The following is a 24,177-nucleotide window of genomic DNA, read 5'->3' as shown; positions in this document are numbered from 1 at the left end:
TGATCTAGGCCAGACCCTGTTCTGTGCATTTTGCACGTATTAATTTCTAGAGTTCTCACTTTGACCCCATGAGTAAGCTTCTTGTCACACTTTTTCAAACATGAGAGGAAGAAAACAGAGAGGTTAAGCAACTTGCCCAAGGTTACAGAGCCAACAAATGGCACTAGACTCTGTTCTACTCTGTTTGTGTCCTTGTGGGAGGATCTTGTCTGTTCTGTGCGGCTCAGTGGTCCCTCAGCCTGAGGCTCACCGAGGTGGGTCCACGTGCCATGAGGAAAATGCACACAAAGTAGAATCCCACCACATGCAGCTCAGCTACTTACGGAAGATAATTTTGGAGCAAAATATAGACGTTTTTGTTTCATTTTAGGAGATGAATCATCCTGAATGTGGGGGAGTAAAAATTCAATTCCTTTCATGCTTTAATGTATGAGAGTGAAAAGTATTGTCAGTAGCATATTTGAGAGGGAAGAGGGAAAATTTACTAAAAGAAATAGGCAAAGAATTAAACCTGGGTTGTCACCAATAATTTTTAAACGTACCTCAAGTTTTTTTATATAAATTTTTCCCATGGCATGGTTCACCCTCATAGATATTGGACACACAAACCGTCACAGATATGGCTGTAACTACTTGCAAATACAGAGAAATAAATGGGACTCACACTGCTTGAGCTCACTAATGCAGTCATTATCACACTTGACCATGATCTTCACCCAGTCCTTGGGGGTTTTGGTGCCAGGGGCAGAACGTTGACCAAGATACAGAAACAGAAAATGCTTCAGCCCACAGAAAGGCAAAAATTGGTTCATATTTCCAGCTTTATCCTTAAGCCACACCACATATGTTTTTTTCTGCAAATGAAAACATCTGGCTCATACCATCATGTCTTGAAAGGAAAAGCAAACTATAAATTTCCAGTAATAGAAAACTGATTAAATGGGGGTGCAATGCATCTGCATTAAAGATGCTTGGAGCCATGAAAATGCCTTTGGAAGAATTCCAAATGGTAGAGAGGGAAGCATTTTACAATGTACACGAACCCCACCTTCTCAGGAATGGAGCTGTGTTCTTATCTCCATCTCCCACTCGCTTCTGAAGGAGTCTGTTTGGCTGCCACTCTCGGTGTTCCTCCAGAGACAACCAAGGACTTCTGTGTGGTGGAGGGCAAAGGTCAGTTTTCAATTCTCATCTTTAGAACATTCAACATTGTTATCATATTTCATTGATTAATACATTAACGTTTTGGGGGGAATGGAGATGCTGCATTCAATGTTCAGAAACACTTTAGGATGTAGCGTGCAGTTTCGTGGAGTTCTATGTCACTTCATGTTAGTGTTACAAATGAAATGTGAGTCTTTGGTTCTTCAAACTGAAAATGTAAAGACCCCAGACTAAGAATCTGGGATGTGCAGAGCATCTCAGGACACTTGACAGAATCTTGTTCCTTAAAGTCTTTGGAGTTTGCACTATAATTGTTATGCTTATCAAAGAAAGTTATGAACTTTCTATATATTTCCTGTTTGTTTTGAAAAATAAGAAAGACTTATTTTTTGTTATTGTCTTAAGTATTGATGGAAATTAAAAAAAACTTCTCTTGAATTCCAGTTAAAAGTGTTTGATAGGTAGGCATTTGATATCTAAATGATAGCTTTTCACGATGCATGAACCTGCCCTATCATTTCCTTTTGACTTTGGAAATTACCATCTGAGCTTTGGCAGTTTCTGGTGCGGTGAACTGTGTGTCCTGGTCTGTGAATGGCAGTCTTCTTCAGACAGTAGCTTTGTATTTCAGTGCTACATCATTGTAAATCTCATTGAAAGCGATTACATAAATACACACCTTTTCTGCTCTACTCAGCTTGGCCATAAAAAAGTACATCAAACCTGATCTGTTGGAGGTAGCCAAATTTCATATTCTACTGGATGAATCATGATTTCAGAAGCATTAAAATTTAAAAATGTGTTTTTGAATTGAAGAAATATGTTGCCTTTGTGTTCCTTTGGAGTTCAAGGTTTTCTGATGTTCTGCAGTAGCCTATAGATTTATTCTGCAATTAGGACCAACTCAAAACAAACCATCAGTCTGGAGGAGAATTAAAGTAGACCCAGCACTTCAGTGGCTGCATATTGTGGTAGACTCGGCTCTTGGGTGGCTATGCTTTCTGAGAAAAGCCTGGATTATGTTTCTACCTAGTGCGGATTGCCAAGCCTCAGTGGACATGCCTGGTTCTCATTACTCCAGGGATGCCCAAGATCGTGACTTAGTTCTTTAGAATCTTTAGTAGATATGCTCCTTGCACTCACAGAAGTTAAAAAGCCATTTGACACTAATATCCCCATGCTTGGATGTTTAAGAATTTTAGCAGTCACACAGGGAAATCTTCTTGCACCAGAACACACTGGTCTTCACTGTCAAAACAAAATGAAAAATTAAAGCCAAAGTGTTTTAGCTTCCTTCTCTTTATTCTTTCCTACTTTCAGCTTAGAGTCTGGGAGGAGAGAGAAGACCAATTTTTTTTTAAATCAGCCATCAAAATCTCATGATTACCAGAAAATTTCCAGTTCAACCTGTTTGTTAAACAAGATGTCCAGACCCAGGCATATGCTTTTCTCTTCTTTGACAAGAGTGGATCTCAAGGTCATGCCCAGATGTGAACCTCACATGGTTTTTACGAGAATTAGATGAGATAACGTATCAGCAGTGCACAGGATGGATTTTTTTTATGTTGTCTTTACATGCCTTTACTTTTCATTCTCCCCTCTTCCTCTTTCTTTTTTGTTTTGCTTTGCTTTGCTTTTTTAAACTCAGGTCTGTCTGACTCAAAAGACTATTTTTTTCACCGCTCAACTTTTTATTTTGAGATTTCAGAACTTCAACAACAAAAGTCAGAATAGTGCAATGGACTCTCGTATTGCCTTCACCCACATTTACTAACTATATTTTATCACATTTGCTCTATTTTTCACCACTTATCTGTTAAGAACAGACATTCTCTTTTAAAACCAAAATACAGTTATCACACTCAGGAAGTTTAATTAATTTAATATATTTTTCTGATGTATAGTCTATAGTCAAATTTTGCAAATTATCCCCAAAATGTCCTTTTTTTTAAAGAATCCAGACCAGTTATTTTGTTCACTTTCCTCACTTTGGAATTGCCATGTCGATCCCTCTTTACTAGCCAGGCTCAGGCCACACACAGTGGCAGCTGTGACGCAGAGGTGATGCCAGGTCCCTGGTCTGTCGCATCAGGGGCACATGATGTCAGATGTCTCATCAGTGATGATTCCACGTCTGATCATTTGGTTAAAGTGTGCTTGCCGGGTTTTTCCATTTAAAGATATCCCCTTTGAAAAACGTTAAGCTATATGTTTCTCTGCGTCATATACTGCTTCACCTCTGTCGCCTACCCCAGAGCCTGACTCAGCAGAGTGGGGGTGAGACTTTGAGTGAATCTCTTTCCCCAGCTGTCTTTCACCCATTGGTGTCACCATCCATGTTTATTCTGGTCACGCTACACTGCAGAGGTTGTAGAATCATTTTCTTTTTTAAAATCTGTTTCCTCCTCTCTTCATTTCCCCTCTGGTTCTCTGCTGTAATGCATCCATTTATTCAAAATACAAAAGTATTCAAATACTTTTGAAGGTCTTCCATGACCAAGGCAGGCACCATGCTCAGCACTTGGGATACAAAGGTGTCCCCTGGCCTTGGGAAGTTTAGGTTGACTCTACTGCATTTTATGTTTTTTATTCATCCATTCACTCAGTGTCTATCATCTATCTACATTGCTCTACTTTCTGAGAATCTGGCAGTAAACAAAAACTGTCAAACTCCTGTCTATGGGTCTTACATTCTAAGTTGTTAAGTGAGGAGAGAATATAAACAGGGAAAACTGGGGCTGTGGGAAAGAGTTGATTTTGAAATAGGTCAGGGGAGGCCTCAGTAATAAGAGAACATTTAAGCAAAGATATGAAGGCAGTGAGAGAGCAAGCCATTTGGGGAAGTGGGGAACAGGTGTTTCAGACAAAGAGAAAGCCACGTGCAAATGCATGTGACAGTGCTAAGGGACAGCTGGGAAGCCCAGGTGAGCAGAGTTAAAGGAGATAAAATCAGAGAGACGGAGCAGAGTGGTGCCAAGTAACAGCTGAATGTGTGAAGTAAGAGAGAAGGTGGGTTAGGGATGCACTTTTGGAGTTGGCAGCATACATGTGGTATTTAAAGCTTGAGATCACCTAGGGGGAAATATAGGTGGAGCCCGGGAGGAAAACTGGCAGATCAGGAAGATGACAAAGAACAAATGGAGGAGGCCAAAAGGATAGGCCAGTGAGGTAGGCAGAGATGGATCCAGACCCCTGGGACCTAAATCTTGTACCATTTGGGAGACTCCCTTTTGTTATGAATATGAATTTAAGAACAAAAGTAAATATTAATTTAAAGTGAGAAAGGAAATCACAACAAATTCCTAATTCTTTTTTTATTGATTATACCATTACAGTTGTTCTATTCCCCCCCTTCATTCCCCTCCACCCGCACACTCCCTCCACCACCATTCTCCCCTCCTTAGTTTATAACCACGTGTCTCAAGTTCTTTAGATTCTATATTTCCCCTACTATTCTTGCCTTCCCCCCTATCTATTTTCTACCTACTGTCTATGCTATTTTCTGTACCTTCTCCCCCCTTCTCCTCCTCCCACTCCCCTGTTGGTAACCCTCCATGTGTTCTTCATTTCTATGGTTCCACTCCTGATCTAGCTGTCCTCTTGGTTTGCTTTTGTTTTAGGTGTGGTTGTTAATAACTGTGAGTTTGCTGTCCTTTCACTGTTCATATTTTTCATCTTCTTTTTCTTATATAAGTCCCTTTAGCATTTCATATAATAAGGGCTTGGTGATGATGAACTCCTTGAACTTGACCTTATCTGAGAAGCACTTTATCTGTCCTTCCATTCTAAATGAAAGTTTTGCTGGATAAAGCAATCTTGGCTGTAGGTCTTTGGATTTCATGACTTGGAATACTTCTTTCCAGCCCCTTCTTGCCTGTAAGGTCTCTTTTGAGAAATCCGCTGACAGTCTGATGGGTACTCCTTTGTAGGTGACTGTCCCCTTATCTCTTGCTGCTTCTAGGATTCTCTCCTTCATTTTAGTCTTGGCTAATGTAATGATGATGTGCCTTGGTGTGTTCCTTCTTGGGTCCAACTTCTTTGGGACTCTCTGAGCTTCCTGGATTTCCTGGAAGTCTATTTCCTTTGCCAGACTGGGGAAGTTCTCCTTTATTATTTGTTCAAATAAGTTTTCCACTCGTGGCTGTTTCTTTCCCCCTTCTGGTACCCCTATAATTTGGATGTTGGAACGTTTAAAGATGTCCTGGAGGTTCCTAGGCCTCTCCTCATGTTTTTGAATTCTTGTTTCTTTACTATTTTCTGGTTGGGTGTTTCGTTCTTCCTTCTGGTCCACTCCCTTGATTTGAGTCCCATTTTCCTTTCCATCGCTATTGGTTTCCTGGACATCTCCCTTCATTTCAATTAGTTTAGCCTTCAGATGTTCCTCTAATTTGTGACTATAATCAACCAGTTCTGTGAGCATCCTGATAAACAGTGTCTTGAACTGTGCGTCTGAGAGGCTGGCAATCTCTTGGTTGTTTAGAGTTATCGGCTCTGGGACTTTGAGTTCTTCTTGCACCATCTTTTGGGCTGTTCGTTCCTGTTCCGTAGCAGGATCAGAGCCCTAGGTGTTCACCAGAGCAGGGCAACTCAGTTGCTGGGTTGTGATGCTGTATGTGGGGGCGGGGTCAAAGAGGAGCAATGGCGTCCCGTCTGCCGCCTCCCACCACAGCTGCCACCATCACCAGGGACCACGCGTTTGTCCCACTGCACATGAGTGTGCCACCACCATCAGCCCTCCACCACTGGGTTCACCCTCTGGGGCCTGCGTGGTCCGTCTCACTGTGCACGAATGTGCGACCGTGGTCAGCCTGCCCCACACCCTGACTGGGTCCAGTCTACCTTCGCGCCTAGGTCGGGGGCTCTGTCCTGCCCGACCCTTCTCCGCTGCTGCCTCTGCCTCTCTTACCGTCCCTGTTGAATGGTTCGTAGTTGTCGGACTTCCATATAATTCAATTTTCTGTTCTTTGGCTGTGTCTTTGTTCTCCAAACCTTTGTTGTATTCAAACTTGGTTGTGGGAGAAGGCACAGTGTTTCCACCTATGTCTCCATCTTGGCGGAAGTCCAAATTCCTAATTCTTTAAAATGCATACTATAAACATCACAAAGTCCAAAACATAACACATTTATCTTATTACTAATTAACTGCCTGATATGTTTTCTTCCACATTTTTGGCTGCATATTCTTTCATCAACTCTCCATTTGAGGATGACTTTGAAATACAATTTTCTATGAAAAAAGAACATAATTTAGGTTTCCTCTGGCACAGTGCTCAAAATTAATTTTATTATTGATAGTTTAGAAGTAGTTGACTTCAGCCCTGGCTGGTGTGGCTCAGTGGATTGAGCACTGGTCTGTGAACCAAAAGGTCAATAGTTCGATTCCTAGTTCAGGGTACATGCCTGGGTTGTGGGCCAGGCTGCCCGGTTGGGAGTGTGCGAGAGGCAACCAATCAATGTCTCTCTCACACATTGACGTTTCTCTCCCTCTCTTTCTACCTTCCTTTTCTTGAAAAAATAAATAAAATATTTTTTAAGAAATAGTTGACTTGAGTGCCACAGCTCTCTCTGATAAGGCTTCATCTGTGACTTCTCCGCAGTTTCTTCTCTGAGCTCCCTGCCCAGGAGCAAGACCTCAGGGAGCTGAAGCATCTACTCCCACTAGATCTGGCACGACACCCTATGGCTCCCCATGGCCCAAAAAGTAGCTGGTGCGGCTCAGCCAGGACCACACAACCTTCAGTTCCTGCTCTCTCCCAATAGCTATGCTGGTTCTGAGGGTGATATAAGGTGGCTAGAATAAAGCCTAGGTCCAGGTGACCCCATGCAAGGAGCAGAGCACACCAGTGTCTTCTTCAGATCTTCTCCCTGGAATAAAAGATGGGGTCTACAGTCCATGAGGTCTACTATGGATCCAGCCCTTGGTGGGTTCCAGGTGAAATGGAGGTGGTACTGGCAGCCCACCAGCCTCATCCAAGCCCCAAGACCCCTACCAGAACAGTGTTCCAGGCTGCTGCTGGGTGCCAGAGAAGAAAATCAGTCTTAGAAGAGACCTATAAGTGAGGAGCCCTGATGCTTCAAAGTCAGTTGGCCTCTGTTAGGAGGAAAAGCAGGAGAGAAAGCTTTCATGGAAGCCAAATGAACAAAGTATTTCCAATACAGAGGGATCCATGCATGATGTTAAATGCTGTTTAAGATACTAAGAATCAACCACTGAATTAGCAACATGAAGGTCATTGGTAATCTTGACACAGTTTGGTGGCATGATGGAAACAAAAGTCCAATGGGGCGATATCTTAGTTATAAATACCATCAATTGGATGGCATAAACAACAAATATGTATTTCTCATGGTTCTGGAATCTGTAAATAGTCCAAGATCCAGGCTTAGGCAGATCCTGGGTCTGGCAAGCACCTGTGTCCCAGTTTGCAGAAGGCTGTCTTCTTGTGTGTTCACATGGTGGGAAGAGAGAGCAGATCAAGCTGTCTCATGTCTCTTCTAACACAAGTGCACTAATCCCAACAGTAGGGCTCCACCCTCATGACCTAATAAGCCCCCAAAGTCTCCATCTGCAAATACTATCACGTAGGGGGTTGAAACGAATTGGAGATGGGTGGAGACACAAATACTCAGCCACAGCAGGGTAAATTCAAGAGACTATAGAGGCGAGTCAGGAACAGTGTTTATGTATGAAAATTAATGTCCACAGTTTTTATTTATAAATAAGTGAATAATATTTTCTCTTCATCTCTTCAGAAAATCCTAAATTACGTTGTCACTTCAGTTTCATGTCATAGTAGATCCTAAATACAAAGACATTTCCCCATTTATGATGTAGTTGCTCAAAAAAATAAAAAGGGAAGTCAAAATCTCATCTCTTTCTCAACCTTGTATATCCAAATGCAACTAGTCTACAACTTATCTCCCAGAGATACGGAAAAGCCATCAGGAGAGATGGAAGTGAGAATATTGTGATCACATGAGCTGACGTCCGTGTCCCTTATGTAACATGCTATTTACTTCTTAGTCCTGTCGAACATTTTTAAGTCTTTTACAGCCATGTCACTTTTCACCTGCTTAATTTAGCAGTGTGTTACTCTGCCCCACTGAACCCTGCACTCTTTCGAAAGCAAAGCAATTGGGAAATAAGTGAACTTAAAAATAAAATCATACTTTAAAAAATATGGAACCCATTTCATGTCCTGTGTGTATATGTGATCGTTTCTACACAGTGAAAAATCCTAAGGCTTTTCAAAGCAGCCCCTTAGTGGTTTTTAAATTATTGAAATAAATCATCTTATCTTATAATTAATTTTTCATTTTAAAGTGTTTTTCCATCTAACTTTTGCCATCACAATATTGCTTAACAAAGAACCCTATTGTTTGAGCCATCCTTTTTGCATTACCATACACATACGCATCTACAGTGTCCCCATGAATTTCCTTTGTGACAGTTGTGTTGGTCTGAATTGTTTGTATGACCATAGTGATTATCCTATTAACTTAATAACTGTTAGTCTGTTTCTTAACATTTTCACTTGTCTCAGGTGTACCAAACCAAGCCAGTCAAGTTAATGCAAGAGATTTCTTCATCTTAGTTCTCTGTTGAGTATGATTTGATATTTTGTGTAAGTTCAGAGATGCTTCTGTTTCCTGTTTTATGTTACACAGAGGGTTTAGCTTCCCCCTCCCCCAAAACATTGCAAGAACATTTAACCATGTGCCGTGCTGTTCTGTGAACCACTTCCTCTTGATAAGTGCCTTCACTGCATTTTGAAAAAAAACTACACAGAAGGAATCGGGTGAAACCCAATATTGCCTGTATTTTCCAATCACACTGTACTTTTGCTACTTCATAGTTTCCACCAAAATTTGTCATCATCTGGATTCTGCACAACATAGTTGATACTATGTATAACTCCTATTATGAACAAATTTTTTAAAATTTTCTCTTCTTATATATCTGTAGTTGTACCATGTGAGGTGATTTTTCTCCTTGGAAAAATAAACATGACTATTTTTTAATTTAAAAAAATTAAAATTTAAAAGCAAGTAGATACCGACAGAGTCCCAGATTTTACAACTTTTTTCTCCTTCTGGCTATAGTTTAGCTCTGGTAATCTAGCTATGGTCAAAACACTGTTCATCTGCACTAAGAAATACGTGATAGGATGTAGGGTGAAAAAATGAACAGTCTCAGTGCAACAATGCAAACATTTTGATTTAATACTTTTTAACATGGAAAGGCATGTGGTATGTAGATAAAGTCTCTTAGATAGTTCATCCTTGGCACACTGATGAAGAAAAATACAGTTGGGAAAACCCACAGAAAAAAATCTTCCAGAGGTTTGTTTAGGCCTAAAACAGTATCTGGGATCAATAAATAGTTGCTGACTGACTTAAATTGCATAACTTGAAGCAAGTTCCTTAATCTCTGGGTACCTTAGTTTACTCATCTGTAAGATTAGGGGAATAAAATTGTCCTATCATGGGTGGTGGTAAGGATAGATTTAATCAAAAATCCATGTAAAGCACAAGGACAGGACCTGGCACAGAGTGAGAACACCCAATAGTGAGTTATTGTTTTTCTTATCAGAGAGAGGAAGTGGGGAGAGCTCTCTCTCTCTCTCTCTCTCAACCTACAGCCATTCTCAGAAGCAACAGAGGCCCCTTCCTCCTTGGTAGATAGGTAGCAACTGTTCTGCTAGAATTTTGAAGATCAATTCTAACATGTCTGAACTTAACTGAGTGATCATTTTATTGATCAGAAAATCATTTTAAAAAATTTTACCAGCATCTATTTTTTTTATTTTTATTGTATGTATTGGGGTGACATTGGTTAATAGAATTATATAGGTTTCAAGTATACAATTCTATAATACATCATCTGTATATTGTATTGTGTGTTCACCACCCAAAGTCTAATCTCATTCCATCACCACTTATTCCCCCTTTACTCCTTCTACCTGCCCATACCCCCTTCCCTCTGGTAATCACCATACTGTCGTCTGTGTCTATGAGGTAGGGTGTGTGTGTGTGTGTGTGTGTGTGTGTGTGTGTGTAATCCCTTCACCTTTCTCACCCAGCCTCCCAACCCCCCTCCCCTGTAACAGCTGTCAGTCTGTTCTCTGTATCAATGAGCCCGTTTCTATTCTGTATGTTAGTTTATTTTGTTCATTACATTCCACATATAAGTGTAATCATATGGTACTTGTCTCAGAAAGTCATTTTTATAATTTTCATGTTGTGTCCTTTAAATTTTTTACTAAAAAGTATTCTTTTTTTTAATTCCCACTGTTCTAAAACTATTATTCTGTTATTGGTATCAGTACCTCAATCCAAGTAAAGATTATGCATAAGAGCACAGCTGAAAAATGAGCTTTATAACGATGCCAATCAGACTGCCCATGAATTCATAACATCCTATTTCGGCACCACAAGAGAGCAGACTTTTGACAAACAAACTCCTTATAAAACTTGAAATAACATGAAGCTCTTTACAGCATTGATGCTGGCTGCCACTAAATATATTATTTCTGTATTACCAAGAATTGATAATAACAAGAGAAAAATCAAAAAAACCTTTTGATTTTATGAAGTTGTTAGGTGTACTTTATGAAAAACAGTCTTCTTAATTGTATTTTGTTTTATGGAAAATTCTTATAAGTTTATTATTACCTATTTTATTTAATATGCAACCTTTTATGTTTATGAATAAATCTTTTAGTTTTATATGCATTAAATAAACCCTAATCTAATACTATGTTCAAAATATAGCTTATAACAAGAAAGTATAACATATATAAGAGAGCAGTATTTAAACATGTTAATCTGTGTGTTCATTTTAAAAATCCTTTAAATTTAAACAAATTTAAATATCAGTACATGACTCAATAAATGGTTTTGGGAAAATTAGGCAGATACATGCAAATAAAATGAAACTAGACTACCTTCTTACACCATACACAAGAAAAAACTCAAAATGGATTAAAGAACTAAACATAAAACTCAAATCCATAAAAATCCTGGAAGAAAACATAGGCAATACTGACTTCCAGCCAAGATGGAGGCATAGGTGGACACACTGTCCCTCCTCTGACAACCAAAATAAGGACAACAACAATTTAGAAACAAAATAACAACCAGAACTGACAGAAAATTGAGCTGTATGAAAGTTGGACAATCAAGGAGTTAAAAGATAGACACATTCATCCAGATGGGTAGGAAGAGTGAAGTTGGGCTGCCAGGCGGAAAGGGATCGAGACACAAAAAGCAGTGGCACCAGGGTGCGCAAGGGCCTGGCAGACCCTGGGCACGAGGTAGCAACAAGCAGACCCAGCGAGGCGGTGGATTGTGAAGCAAGGCACTGTGCACCAAGTGGCTAGAGGGCTGGGCGGTCCCACATTTGTGAGCATATAAAACTCGAACAGAAGAGCAAGACAGACCACGCAACCCAGGGTCCCAGCACCCAGAAATAAAGCCTCAAAACACCGATTGAAAACACCTATGGGGGTTGAGGTACAGGGAGAGACACCCAGCCTCACAGGAGAGTTCATTGGAAAGACCCATAGGGTTGTAGAATGTACACAAGCCCACCCACCAGGAATCAGCTTCAGAAAGGCCCAGTTTGCTTGGGGGAAGCAGCAGAGGTGACTGAGATTCATCTGAGAGCAGAGGAAGTGCCACTGTTACCCCTCTGACCTCAACTCCACATACAGCATCACAACCCAGCAACTGGTTTGCCCCACCCTGGTGCACACCAAGTTGAATTTGATGAAATGGTTGAAATTAGATGAAAAAAATGAAGGCTACACTAAGTGAAATGAAGGAAAATGCACAGGGAACCAATAGTGATGGGAAGAAAACTGGGACTCAAATCAATGGAGTGGACCAGAAGAAAGAAAGAAACAACCAAATGGGAAAAAAGGAAGAAACAAGAATGTTTTCTAAAAAATGAGGAGAGGCTTAGAAACCTTTAGGATATCTTTAAACATTCCAACATCCGAATTATAGGGCATACTAGAAGGGGAAGAGGAAGAGCAACAAGTGGAAAACGTATTTGAACAAATAATAAAGGAGAACTTCCCCAGTCTGGCAAAGGAAATAGACTTCCAGGAAATCCAGGAAGCTCAGAGAGTCCCAAAGAAGTTGGACCCAAGGAGGAACACACCAAGGCACATCAAAATTACATTACCCAAGATCAAAATGAAGGAGATAATCCTAGAAGCAGCAAGAGGAAAGGAGACAGTCACCTACAAAGGAATTCCCATCAGCTGATGTCAGCGGATTTGTCAAAAGAGACCTTACAGGCAAGAAGCGGCTGGAAAGAAGTATTCCAAGTCATGAAATCCAAAGACCTACATCCAAGATTGCTCTATCCAGCAAAGCTTTCATTTAGAATGGAAGGGCAGATAAAGTGCTTCTCAGATAAGGTCAAGTTAAAGGAGTTCATCATCACCAGGCCCTTCATGAAATGTTAAAGAACTTATCTAAGAAAAAGAAGATAAAAAACCTGTATAGTAAAAGGACAGCAAACTTACAATTACTAACAACCACACCTAAAACAAAAACAGAAACAAACTAAGCAAACAACTAGAACAGGAACAGAACCACAGAAATGGAGATCATATGGAGGGTTAGAAACAGGGGAGTGGGAGGAGGAGAGGGGGAAAAGGTATAGAGAATAGGTAGCACAGGTGGTAGGTAAAAAATAGACAGGTGGGAGGGCAAGAATTGTATGGGAAATGTAGAAGTTATGACACATTGGTATGAACTAAAGGGAATGTGGGTGGGAGAGGGTATGCAGGGTGGAGGGGAATGAAGAGGGGAAATGGGACAACTGTAATAGCATAAAATAACAACTGTAATCAATAAAATACATTTAAAAAAGAAAACAGGCAGTAAAATCTTGGATATTTCTCATAGCAATATTTTTTCTGATATTCCACCTTAGGCAAGGGAAACAAAAGAAAAAATAAGCAAATGTAAGCAAGGGAAACAAAAGAAAAAATAAACACAATAAAATGTTTTTTCACACCAAAAGAAACTATCAAGAAAATGAAAAGACGCCCCACTGAATGGGAGAACATATTTGCCAATGATATATATGATAAGGGGTTAATATCCAAAATTTATAAGGAACTCAAACAACTCAACACCAAAAAACAACAATTCCAATTTTTAAAAAATGCACAAAGGACCTGAATAGACACTTCTCCAATGAGGACATTCAGCTGGCCAATAGACATATGAAAAGATGTTCAAAGTCACTAATTATCAGAGAAATGCAAATTAAAACCACAATGAGTTATCACATCACACCTAACAGAATGGCTACCATCAGTAAGTCAACAACCAGCAAGTGCTGGTGAGGATGTGGAGAAAGGGGACCCTCATGTACTGTTAGTGGGAATGCAGACTGATGCAGCCACTGTAGAAAACAAAATGGAACTGCCTTACGACCCAGCAATTGCATTCCTGGTAATATATCACAAGAAACATGAAACACTGATTCTTAAGAATACATGCACCCCTATGTTCATTGCAGCATTATTTACAATAGCCAAGATTTGGAAGCAGCCCAAGTGCCCATCAGTAGGTGAATGGATAAAAAAGCTGTGGTACATCTACACAATGGAATACTACTCAGCTGTAAAAATAGAAGGGAATCTTACCTTTTGCAACAGCATGGATGGACCTAGAGGATATTATGCTAAGTGAAATAAGGCAGTCAGAGAAAGACAAATACTATACGATGATTTCATTTACATGTGGAATCTAATGAACGAAATGGAAACAGACTCATAGATATAGGGAACAGACTAAGCTGTCAGAGGGAGAGGTGTGTGGGGGACTGGATGAAATAAGTGAAGAGATTAAGCAAAAAAAATTCATAGACACAGACATCAGTATGGGGATTACCAGAGGGAAAGAGAGGTAGGGGCAGATAGAAATTAAAGGGGAGGTAAATAGTGATGGAAGGAGACTAGACTTTGGATGGTAAACACACAATACAATATACAGATGATGTGTTACCGAATTGTGCACTTAAAATTTACATGATCTTATTAACTAATATAACCCAAAAAATTCAATTAAAAATTAAAATAACAAAAAATTAAAAATATTAATAAATAATGTGTTGCCCTGACCAGTGTGATTTAGTTGGTTGGATGCTGGCCTGCAAAGCAAAAGGTCACCAGTTCAATTCCCAGTCAGGGCACATGCGTGAGTTGTGGGTTCAGTCTCCAGTAATGGCATGTTCAAAAGGCAACAAATGGATGTTTCCCTTTCACATCAATGTTTCTCTCCCTCTCTTTCTCCCTCCCTTCACCTCCCTCTATAAATAAATAAGTAAATAAATAAATAAACAAATCTTTTAAAATAAATAAATAATGTGTTTTCCCAACATTCTAACTATAATCAAATATACACCTTCAAGAGAATTTGGAAACTACAATTACATTAAAAACAAAATAAATAAATCTAACCACATTTTTTTAAATCTGTTATCAGCAAATACACACACAGGCACATAAAACAATGTACTTAGAACAAAGATGCCTCAGTCCCCTTCAGAGTAGGCACCTGGTGACCTCACACAATTCTCCCAGTCTCCATCAGCTGCCTATCATATTTTCCTGAATCTCATCAATGGTCTGAAATCTCTTCCCTTTCAAAGGTGATTTTAGTTTGGGGAGAAGCCAGAAGTCACAGGGCACAAAATCTGAGCTGTGAGGGGGCTTAGTCACCTGGGTGATTTGATGTTTCACCAAAAACCCTGCATGAGATGTGATGCATGAGCATTGTTGTCATGATGAAGCTGCCAGTCACCAGTTGTCCATAGCTGTAGCCTTCTGAATAGGTTCCATGTAGGAATGTTCAAGGTTAACACAAAATTTGATGTAGATTCATTGCCGTACTCACACAGTTGTTTTGAATGCAATGGCTACATAGTACACCTGTTCACTCAACAGTGTCTACTGCATTCACTGATTAGTACAGTGAAGTCTTCATTGTTCACGCATGCACATTCCAGTCCACTCTCCTTGGCTGCCTGGTTATGTTGATGTTGCACAAACCTTTCTTGTTATATTGACAATGGCTGGACTTTTTCTAGACAGGCCTCGTATAATTTATTCTCTACTTTGAACCAAATACAAGGAAGAGACATAAAATTCTAAGTAAATACCAAAATGCATAAGTATAATATAAATTACATATTAAACTGACAAAGATAACCTGATATATTACTGTATAATGAAGCTGTTCTAAAGTAATATATAAATCTATGTTTATGGGGTTGAAATTAATTAGATAAATGATATGAATAAAGGAATAGTTAAGGTAGAAGACATAACTTGCTTTTATATATTAAATAATGGTTAATGAACCTACTACTTGAAGTAATAACTGACTTTAGATTGAATCAGCTAAGAAGGAAAATCATTGATAATGTCACTCAAACCAGGTAGCTATTAAATTTTGCTCACAAAATTTTGGGTTTGAAAACTGATTCAAGGCTAAACTGATATGAGCTTCAGTGAAATCTTGTGTTTACCAACGAAATGTATTTGTGTAAATATCAGTATTGACTTACTTGGAGAGCACTGCAAAAAGTGAGTGAAGTTCATAAACCTAGATAGCAGCTTAGAAACGGACTTGTTGTTTAATTGCTCCGATAGCTATAGGAAACATGGAGTTTGGAGACTTCTAGGCACTGTCCAGCCCTGGAATGCAGTGTCAGGCGGCTGAGTGCCGTGCACCAGGGTCCACGGCCAGGACACACGAGGTGGGGTCCTAGCTCTCTACGTAGCCTGAGGCCTGTGGTCTAGCTCACTTTTTTCCTGTTAGTTTCTGAGGTAACTTAGCATTTTCTCACACAAAGATGAACAAGATCTGATCTTACTAAATAACAGCTCCCAGTCTGGAAAGAGATTCTAACATGGCAACCAAAAGAGCATGATTCAGTCTGGTAAATGCTATTGTTGAATATATAAACACCAAAGGCCATGTGCTATTTTGTTTAAATGTCACAACAATCCTATGAATTATATATGATTCGCCTCATGTTATAGACAAGGGAACAAGCCTAGAGGGGTTATTGTTACTGGGAACTGGATGTACTGATATGGTTCCCAGAGGCAATAGCTGACAAATCTCTCCACTGATTTTGAAGATACCGTTGTGGTCCTGACATAAGAACTGGATGTTGAATGATAAATAGGATTTTATGAGGGAGATGTAGACAGAAGATGTTATTTCAAGGGGATAGCATATACAAAGACAAAGAGAGTTCGTTAAAGCCTGTTCAGACAGTGTCAGGGACTGTGAATGGCACAAGTTGAACCCTGAAAAGTAGGTTGTGGTCAATTATGAAGGACTTGAAAGATATGCTAATACCTAAACTCTTTCTGCTTCATCTTGATCAGTCGTGGAAGGTTTTTAAACAGGAGGATGTCACCTTCACATTTATATTTCCATCTCCCAGTGATGGCTTTAGGGGGCCTCTGGGAAGCTGGAGGCTGGAGGAGCTGATGAGGGATGGGAAAATGGGAGGAGTCAAGGATTATGCCAAGGTTTCTAAACTGTACTAATAAGTAGATAATGACAATTAGCCAAATTAGGGCACATGGGAGGAGAAAGCACAGGAGGTCGAATATTAATGAAAATGCCTATTACATAATACCTTCATCATATTGGTGCTGTCCTGATCTAGGTCCAAAATTATGAAATTTCTAACCCAAATGGCAGTGGCACCTGCAGCCAGACTGAATTACATGCAGGAGGTTAACTTTGCCGTAGACATAAAAAATATGCTATTGCTCATGTGTATCAGAGTACTTAGAATAGATTTCTCCAGGTTTATTGAGATAGAATTAATATGTAACACAATATAAGTTTGCATACAACATAATGATATGATACATGCATGTATTGTGAAATGATTCCAGTAGGTTTAGCTTACACACCCATCACCTAACATACATACCATTTTGTGCTAGAGAGAGATTTTTAAAATGTGTATATATGAAGTTTATATATGAAATATATGTACGTGGAAAAGAGAAACTATCTGAGGATAAAAACTGAGACAGAAATTTGAGCCTTAGGGAAGTATTCAGCATTGGGGAAATTCCCTTAAAAATTCAGGGAATCTTAAGCAGGATTTCAGCCTCTCCCCTATACACTTCTTACCACCCTTCCAAAAAACACTCAACAAATCTATCTGATAAAGTACTATTCTAGTTTTTTCCTTTACTCAACAGTTTGTTGTTCTTCTCAGGACACAAAAGGAACTCAGAAATGACATACTCACAAAAAGATGTTAATTCCACCCAACATGATGTGCACATTGCTTGTTTTGCAATCTGTTACTTCACCGAAGCTGCTCCACCCTGCTCTTAACCCGAATAACACTTCCAGCCCTCGTGGCTGGGTGTTCTCTCTCTTGCTCTCTCGCTTTCATTTTGATTTTGACTTTGTAGAATATCACACATACAAATAGATACATCCCTATTTTCTCACACTTGTCCGTGTGTGTGTACACTGTGTATATTTGTGTGCCTTGTTCTGTCCATTCCAAAAAGGTTTTCTTGCAGGGCAGAATGGGTAAGTTTGTAGAATGATTATATGTACATTAATACAAATTTATGAATATATATTAATAATACCCCTTAGCACCAATGAATGTCTTGTTATTTCCACCAGGGTTGCAACTTCTTTAAGTTGTGGTCCATTCAGTAGCAGACTCACTGGTGACTCAATTTACAGTACATCTTTGATGCTGACTGCTCTTGGTGTTTTCATATCAACAGATTCTGGGGTAAAGGAATGGAAGGGCAGGAGGAAAGATTTTTACAGATGAATCTAGGAAGTTTCAGCAGAAGTTGTGAGAATGTACTGTTTTGAGTCATTTTCATCTTAGATGCATGACTCATTCTGACACCTCCTTAACCCGTTCTCTATCAGAGGCGTGTACAGGCTGAGAACCACGGTCTTTGGGCTGAGTGGGTCTTTCTGACTCATGGATAGCATGTTTCCTTTCAAGACTTTATTCTTCATCATTTTAGTGCTTTTCCAAATTTACTGATATAAGATGAAACATCAGTAGCAGGATTCTTCTTACTAGCACTGTCTTTGGTTCCTGTGGGTTTATTGTAAGATTGGCTGGCAGTTTTGAGGTCAAAACATAAATCTGTTTTTTCCACTTTGCTGTTATTGAAATTTTGTAATGTGCCCTGGTTGTAGCTCAGTGGATTGAGTGTAGGCTTGCAAACCAAAGGGTCACCTTTTCAATTCCCAGTCAGGGCACATGTAGGGGGCATGTGAGAGGCAACCACACATTGATGTTTCTCTCCCTCTTTCCTTCCTTTCTCTAAAAATAAAATCCTTTTAAAATTTTAAATATTAATGATAATACTGTCAACTTTACCTATTAATAATAATTCTTCCGAAGGATTCCTCTATTTTTGTGACATTACTGTGCTACATAATATTCTAATGAAAATAAATGGCTGTTCTGAAGTCTTATTGTTTATTCTGTTGACTTCCTCTTATTAAAACAATGAATGGAATACCATAATCACTTCTTGAGAAGATTGTTTATGAAACCCTGGGTACTTTGTTTACTGATATACTTTCTTTCCTCTACTGTGTAGGTAATTTGAAGAAAGGAGGGTGTGATACAGATATTTTCTAAGCACCTGGGAGGGGATAAAACTACCTGGGAATGGATCCACCTTTGACTCCCCTCCCCACCTGCAGGTCTTTTTCCTTCTTCTGACTGCAATAAACCCCAAGCCAAACAATCCACATTAAAAAGCATGAACAGCTTCTATGTTTCTTCACTGATGCTTTGTGCGAGTCCTTGCTGACCCCTTAGACCTGCTCACATAGACTCACACTGGCAGTGTCTGCCTTGCTGTTACTTTCATACCTGGGTGCTCACCGGCCTACCTTGTGTGATAGGACCCTGAGCATTTGCTGAATGACTTCCTTGGATTCCTCCGTGTCCCGTGTGTATGCACACCTGGTTCTCAGGTGTGTCTGCTCCTTAGGAATGTACTTATGACGTGGTATCATTGACCTCTTGCATTTGAACTGGAGTCCTTTTCCTGGCCCTTTACTGGCCAGGCTAGTTTTGCAGTCACCCATGCTCCTGCAAGATGCCTCCTCCACTGGAAGCCAGATGGGGTGTTCTGGAAAATTGACAGTCATCATAGGGATAGTACGGTTACGTTAAAAAAGAGAGAGAGAGAAAAAGAAGGAAAGAAAGAAAAGAGAAAGAAGGAGAGGAAGGAAGGAAGGCCCTTTTGATATACATACTGAAATATTTATGGAAAATAGTATTTGTTTCAAAATAATTATTAGGAGAAGATGCAGATACAACGATTAAATTTAAAAGATCAGCTGTGAGTTGATCGTTGTTAAATCTGGACATTGGGTACATGAAGATCATGATATTGTTTTCTCTAGTTTTATATATATTCAAGTTAACATATGAAATGATTAAAACACAAACACACCAATACACACACATAAATATTGTTTGGCTTAAATATTACATGCTGATCCTCTACTCTTAACAGTCTTATTAGCTTGAACTGTAATTAGCATTAGTCTTCTAACGTTTTAGAGCATTTGGGACCCTTAGAAACTATCTCCAGCAAACTCTTCATTTTACAGGTGAAGTATTATAGTTAATTCCCTTTGCTAAAAAGCATACTACTAGTTAGTATATGAAGGTAATTATGTCTTTTAGTCTCCTAATGCAGCCTCGCAGAAAATGTCAGGTGGAACTCAGCCAGCTGCACCTCACAGGCGTTTGGAAACATTGCGTGGAAGCACTTCTCCTCTCGGGCAACCGCTTCCCTTGTCCTAGGTGAAGAAAGGTTCTTCTGTGGGATACAGCACGATGTATTTCTGTCTCATCACTTGACTGTGTCACCATTTTAGTCCTAAGTGTTTATCATCCCGCTACTTCCAAATAAGTGCACCAAAAGCTACTATTTCAGAGAATCATTTGGTAGAGACACTTACCCGCTCCTGACATGTGTCTGTTTGAATTTATAAGTGGAGGTGAAGTTCCATGTCTCTCTCCTTCATAACCACCTGCGTGAAGCTTTCTCCTCTTCCAATAAGGTTGTCCCTTGGCGAGGTGAATTCCTGAACAATGTCTACTTTGTGCATTTGGCCCCAAAGAGATCATTTTAGTCTGCAGCAACAAAGTCTAATTGTCACTCTGAGGCCATTTCCCAGGGTTTGGTTCAATCTTGGACCAAGCAAATTGGAGAGGAATCCATCATGGAATTTCAGACTGAAATGAACCTTCCTCTCCATAAGGCCTTCTCTTCTGGCCTTGTCCGTGGATGGGGCACTTGGAGAAAGAATAAGAGGCACTACGGGTCTCCAGAGGTCAGGCTTCTATTGGACTGTTTACATCTGGGTTTCTTTCTTTTTCAGATGGGTGAGTCAAATGATGATATAGACCAAATGTTCAGCAATCTGCTGGGAGAGATGGATCTCTTGACCCAGGTAAACCCCCCTTTCTAACTTTCAAATTAGAAAAACGCAGGGCTACCAATTTTAATTTTGATGTGAAAAGAGCTGTCTTTTAAAAAACTAGGGATTGACGATATTATATATTGCTGACATTCCTGCAGCAGTGCTGGGGAAAAGAATGGAGTTCTCCTCCTGATTATGCCCCGGTTCAGTTGACTGACTACGTGCGCATGCGCACCTCCAGTCATGGTGGTTCTCATGCTCACCATGATCCTCTATTTAGCCAATGGAACAATTTTCCCAAGGGAAGTCCCCCCACAGCCACTTCACTGAACAATTTCTCATGCACTTACCCTTGTAGAAAGGCTAGCTAAGAAAGTTGCATGATCTTCAGTAAATATTCTTGGCCACTTTTTGAGGAAATGCTAGATTTTAAAGGACTAAAAGGGAGTTTCAGTGGCCTCTTTACACTGTAAGACCTCATTCCTGCAAGGTAGCATGATGGCCACCCCGCCGTAGGCTGCAGGTCTAAGAAAGACCAGGTTAACTCAGAGGTCAGTCGCTGGCAGGCTGAGTGGGGCCCAGAGGCTGCGGACTTGAGAACCCCTGACCCAGGTTGCTAGTGTGTCTTGTAGTGTCCTCATAGATGTTATCTCACTTCCTGCATCAAGTGCTGAAATACAAATAACCCAGTACTCCTCAATAAGGTAGGGACCTTAAACTTGTCTACAAAACAAATGCAGAATTGTGTAAGTTTGTAAAGAATACTGTGTAGTGTAGATGTCACAAATGCATCAGTACAGGAAACTTTTTCTGTTGTTTGTAATAATTTTCTCATTCTCATTATTCTTAGTTGACCTGTTTCATTTCAAGATGTACTTTCTAGAATCATTTTTAAGTTGTAATCTTTTGTAGGGAAAAAAATCACATAAAACATTTTCAAATAGGAATGTCATTTCTAAATTGAGAGAAAAGCTATGTAAACAGTAAATGACTTTTGACTTAATGGTTAAATTACTGCAAAAGTGTTGGTGTCATGATTAACTGGGGGGGCTGGGATCTGTTTCCACAGAGTTTAGGAGTTGACACGCTTCCTCCTTCAGACCCCAAACCTCCCAGAGCTGAATTTAACTACAGTGTGGGTTTTAAGGATTTAAATGGTAAGTATTGAAATTTCTTTCCTAAAGTAATTTGAAATCGTAATAATGACTAACATCAGTGTGAAACTGTTACTGAGCAGAGGTCCAAGGCAGGGGGGGTGGGCAATATTTGGCCCACCCAGGGATGCCAAAATAAAAAACTGTTAAAGAACTGATACACCGGGGACGGACTCCAGAGGATGGTATACTAATATCCTCCAGACCCCCTACCGGGCCAGATCCTCCGCCACCAATTGGAAAGACATCTCTCAATGCCAGAGATTTGTGAAAAGGAAACAAAATGGTTATTTTAATGCTATTCAGACCTAACATCTTCATTAAAATATCAAAGTCCTTAAGGGTATACACCTACACACACACACACACACACACACACACCACTCCCTTCTCCCCCTGTCCTAACTCTGAGTACCGTAAATCAGGAAAAGAGCACACATCCGTTTTTCCAGGCCGCTGGTATAGTCAGCTGTGTTGACATCCAGGTAGGATCTCCAATTAATCCAAAGTCATGCCACACCTTCCACTGGCAAGAGTTCTTTGTACCAATTTTCCCAGTCAAAGTCTCTCCTGCTTTCCAGGCCATGTGGCCAAAGGGAGCACCCCGAAGCCGCATGGGCCTCTTCTACCAAAGCTGCAGGGGTCCACACTCCACCAAAAGCGCGTCTTTCTTCTTCATCTGGCTGCAGGGATCTCCATTCTGACAAAGCTGCATGGTTTTCCCTTTCACCTGGGAAAGAGGGGGTCTGCACTCTGCCAGAACCACGTGGCTCCCTCTTTCACCTCGCCAAGGGGGGGTCCTCACTCTGCCCAAAACCACATGCCTCTCCCCCAGTGGCTGCCGTGTCTGGGTTTAAATCCCTGTACCAATCTTCCTTTGCAGCCCCATTTCCAACTCCTCCCACAATCAGTTACACCTGCCAGTATTTCTGTATTATCACAAGTTTACTGGGCTGCCATCGTTAGTCTGGGCAGGTATGGCCCCATGGCATGGAGCCAATCAACTCCAAGCTCTCACGCAGGCGCTGTAACTCAGGGGACCAGCCTCCCCCTCCCCCCCCTTACATCCTGGGTAGAAGCCACTCCCTTCTTCCTGGCTCAAAACTTGACCACAGCTATTTAACATATCTATGAAACCAGTTAAAGGTTATAGATATGTTAAGTGACCATTCCAGAGGTTAGCTGCAAAGCTGTTGCTATGCAAAACAGCTCTCAATGGCCCTGCTCCATTTGTCCCTTCCCCCAACTGACACCTGCGGGGGGAGGGTGAGGACATCCTAATATTTCCTGGACACCCTGAACTCTGGACCCCATCCCAAATCCTTTTCTGGGGCCCCCCACTTGTCTGTTCCTTGTTACAAAACTACAATTTGAAAACAAAATCTAAGGAACCTAGACATTATGATAAGTATAATTTTTATAGCCCTGGGTTTAAGATTGCATTTTTTTGTATCTGGATTGAATTGAGAGTGCAAGAAAATAATGTTGCTTGTAATGAAAGGGAACACTATCTTGGATTTGCATAGTCTCAAAACCATCTTGTGTTTTTTAAGTAAAGGGAATTTCTTATTTCTGAGCTTTTAGAGTAATAGGGCACAGTAGACTAAAAAATATTAATAAACAAATACTTCTTCAAGGATAATGTTGAACTGTTCATTTCATAATGATTGATAATATATGAATGGATATTCCAGATATAATATACTTTAATTCCTATGTATAACTAATACATAATATGATATATTGCTCTATTTGACATTTTTTATTCTCCCTGAGATCAACATGTTATTTTATTACTAAAAACATCTCTTCTTGACCTGGTGGCTCAGTTGGTTGGAATGTTCTCCCATACACCAAAAGGTTGCTGGTTCAATTCCAACTCAGAGCACATACCTAGGTTTCAGGTTTGATCCCAGTCAGGGTGCAAACAGCAGGCAACTGATTGATGTTCTTCTCTCATCTCTCTCTCTCTCTCTCTCTCTCTCTCCCTCTCTCCCTCTCCCCCTTCCTCTCCTTGAATGAGAATTTTTTTTTTTTTAAAAAACCTCTCTTCTGCCCTGGCTGGTGTGGCTCAGTGGATTGAGCGCGGGCCTGCGAACCACACGATCACGGTTCGATTCCCAGTTAGGGCACATGCCTGGGTTGCGGGCCAGTTCCCAGCAAGGGACTCACGAGAGGCAGCCATACATTGATGTTTCTCTCCTTCTCTCCTTCCTTTCCTCTCTAAACATAAATAAATAAAATCTTTTAAAAAAATAAAAAAAACCCTCTCCTTATTTAATGAAAAGGAAATCTTTAGCCCGTGCGCTATTCAAATTACAATGAATCTTGAAGTAATCCCTTCCAGACAAATGAG

At 40.2% G+C, this 24,177-nt stretch overlaps 1 protein-coding gene across 1 annotated transcript in view; it reads left to right on the top strand.

Annotated features, from left to right (window-relative positions):
- Window positions 1–24,177, top strand: part of APBB1IP (amyloid beta precursor protein binding family B member 1 interacting protein) — a 99,665-nt gene that overhangs the window by 25,287 nt on the left and 50,201 nt on the right. The window contains exons 2-3 of the mRNA XM_037037221.1: window positions 20,626–20,697; window positions 21,737–21,824. Coding sequence (XP_036893116.1) covers window positions 20,626–20,697; window positions 21,737–21,824 — 160 coding nt within the window. The remainder of the gene's footprint in view (window positions 1–20,625; window positions 20,698–21,736; window positions 21,825–24,177) is intronic.

Source organism: Sturnira hondurensis, unplaced genomic scaffold (assembly GCF_014824575.4).
Source record: "Sturnira hondurensis isolate 20B ecotype Veracruz unplaced genomic scaffold, ASM1482457v3 Scaffold0022910, whole genome shotgun sequence".
Taxonomy (NCBI): domain Eukaryota; kingdom Metazoa; phylum Chordata; class Mammalia; order Chiroptera; family Phyllostomidae; genus Sturnira; species Sturnira hondurensis.
This window is presented reverse-complemented; position numbering and strand designations above follow the sequence as displayed.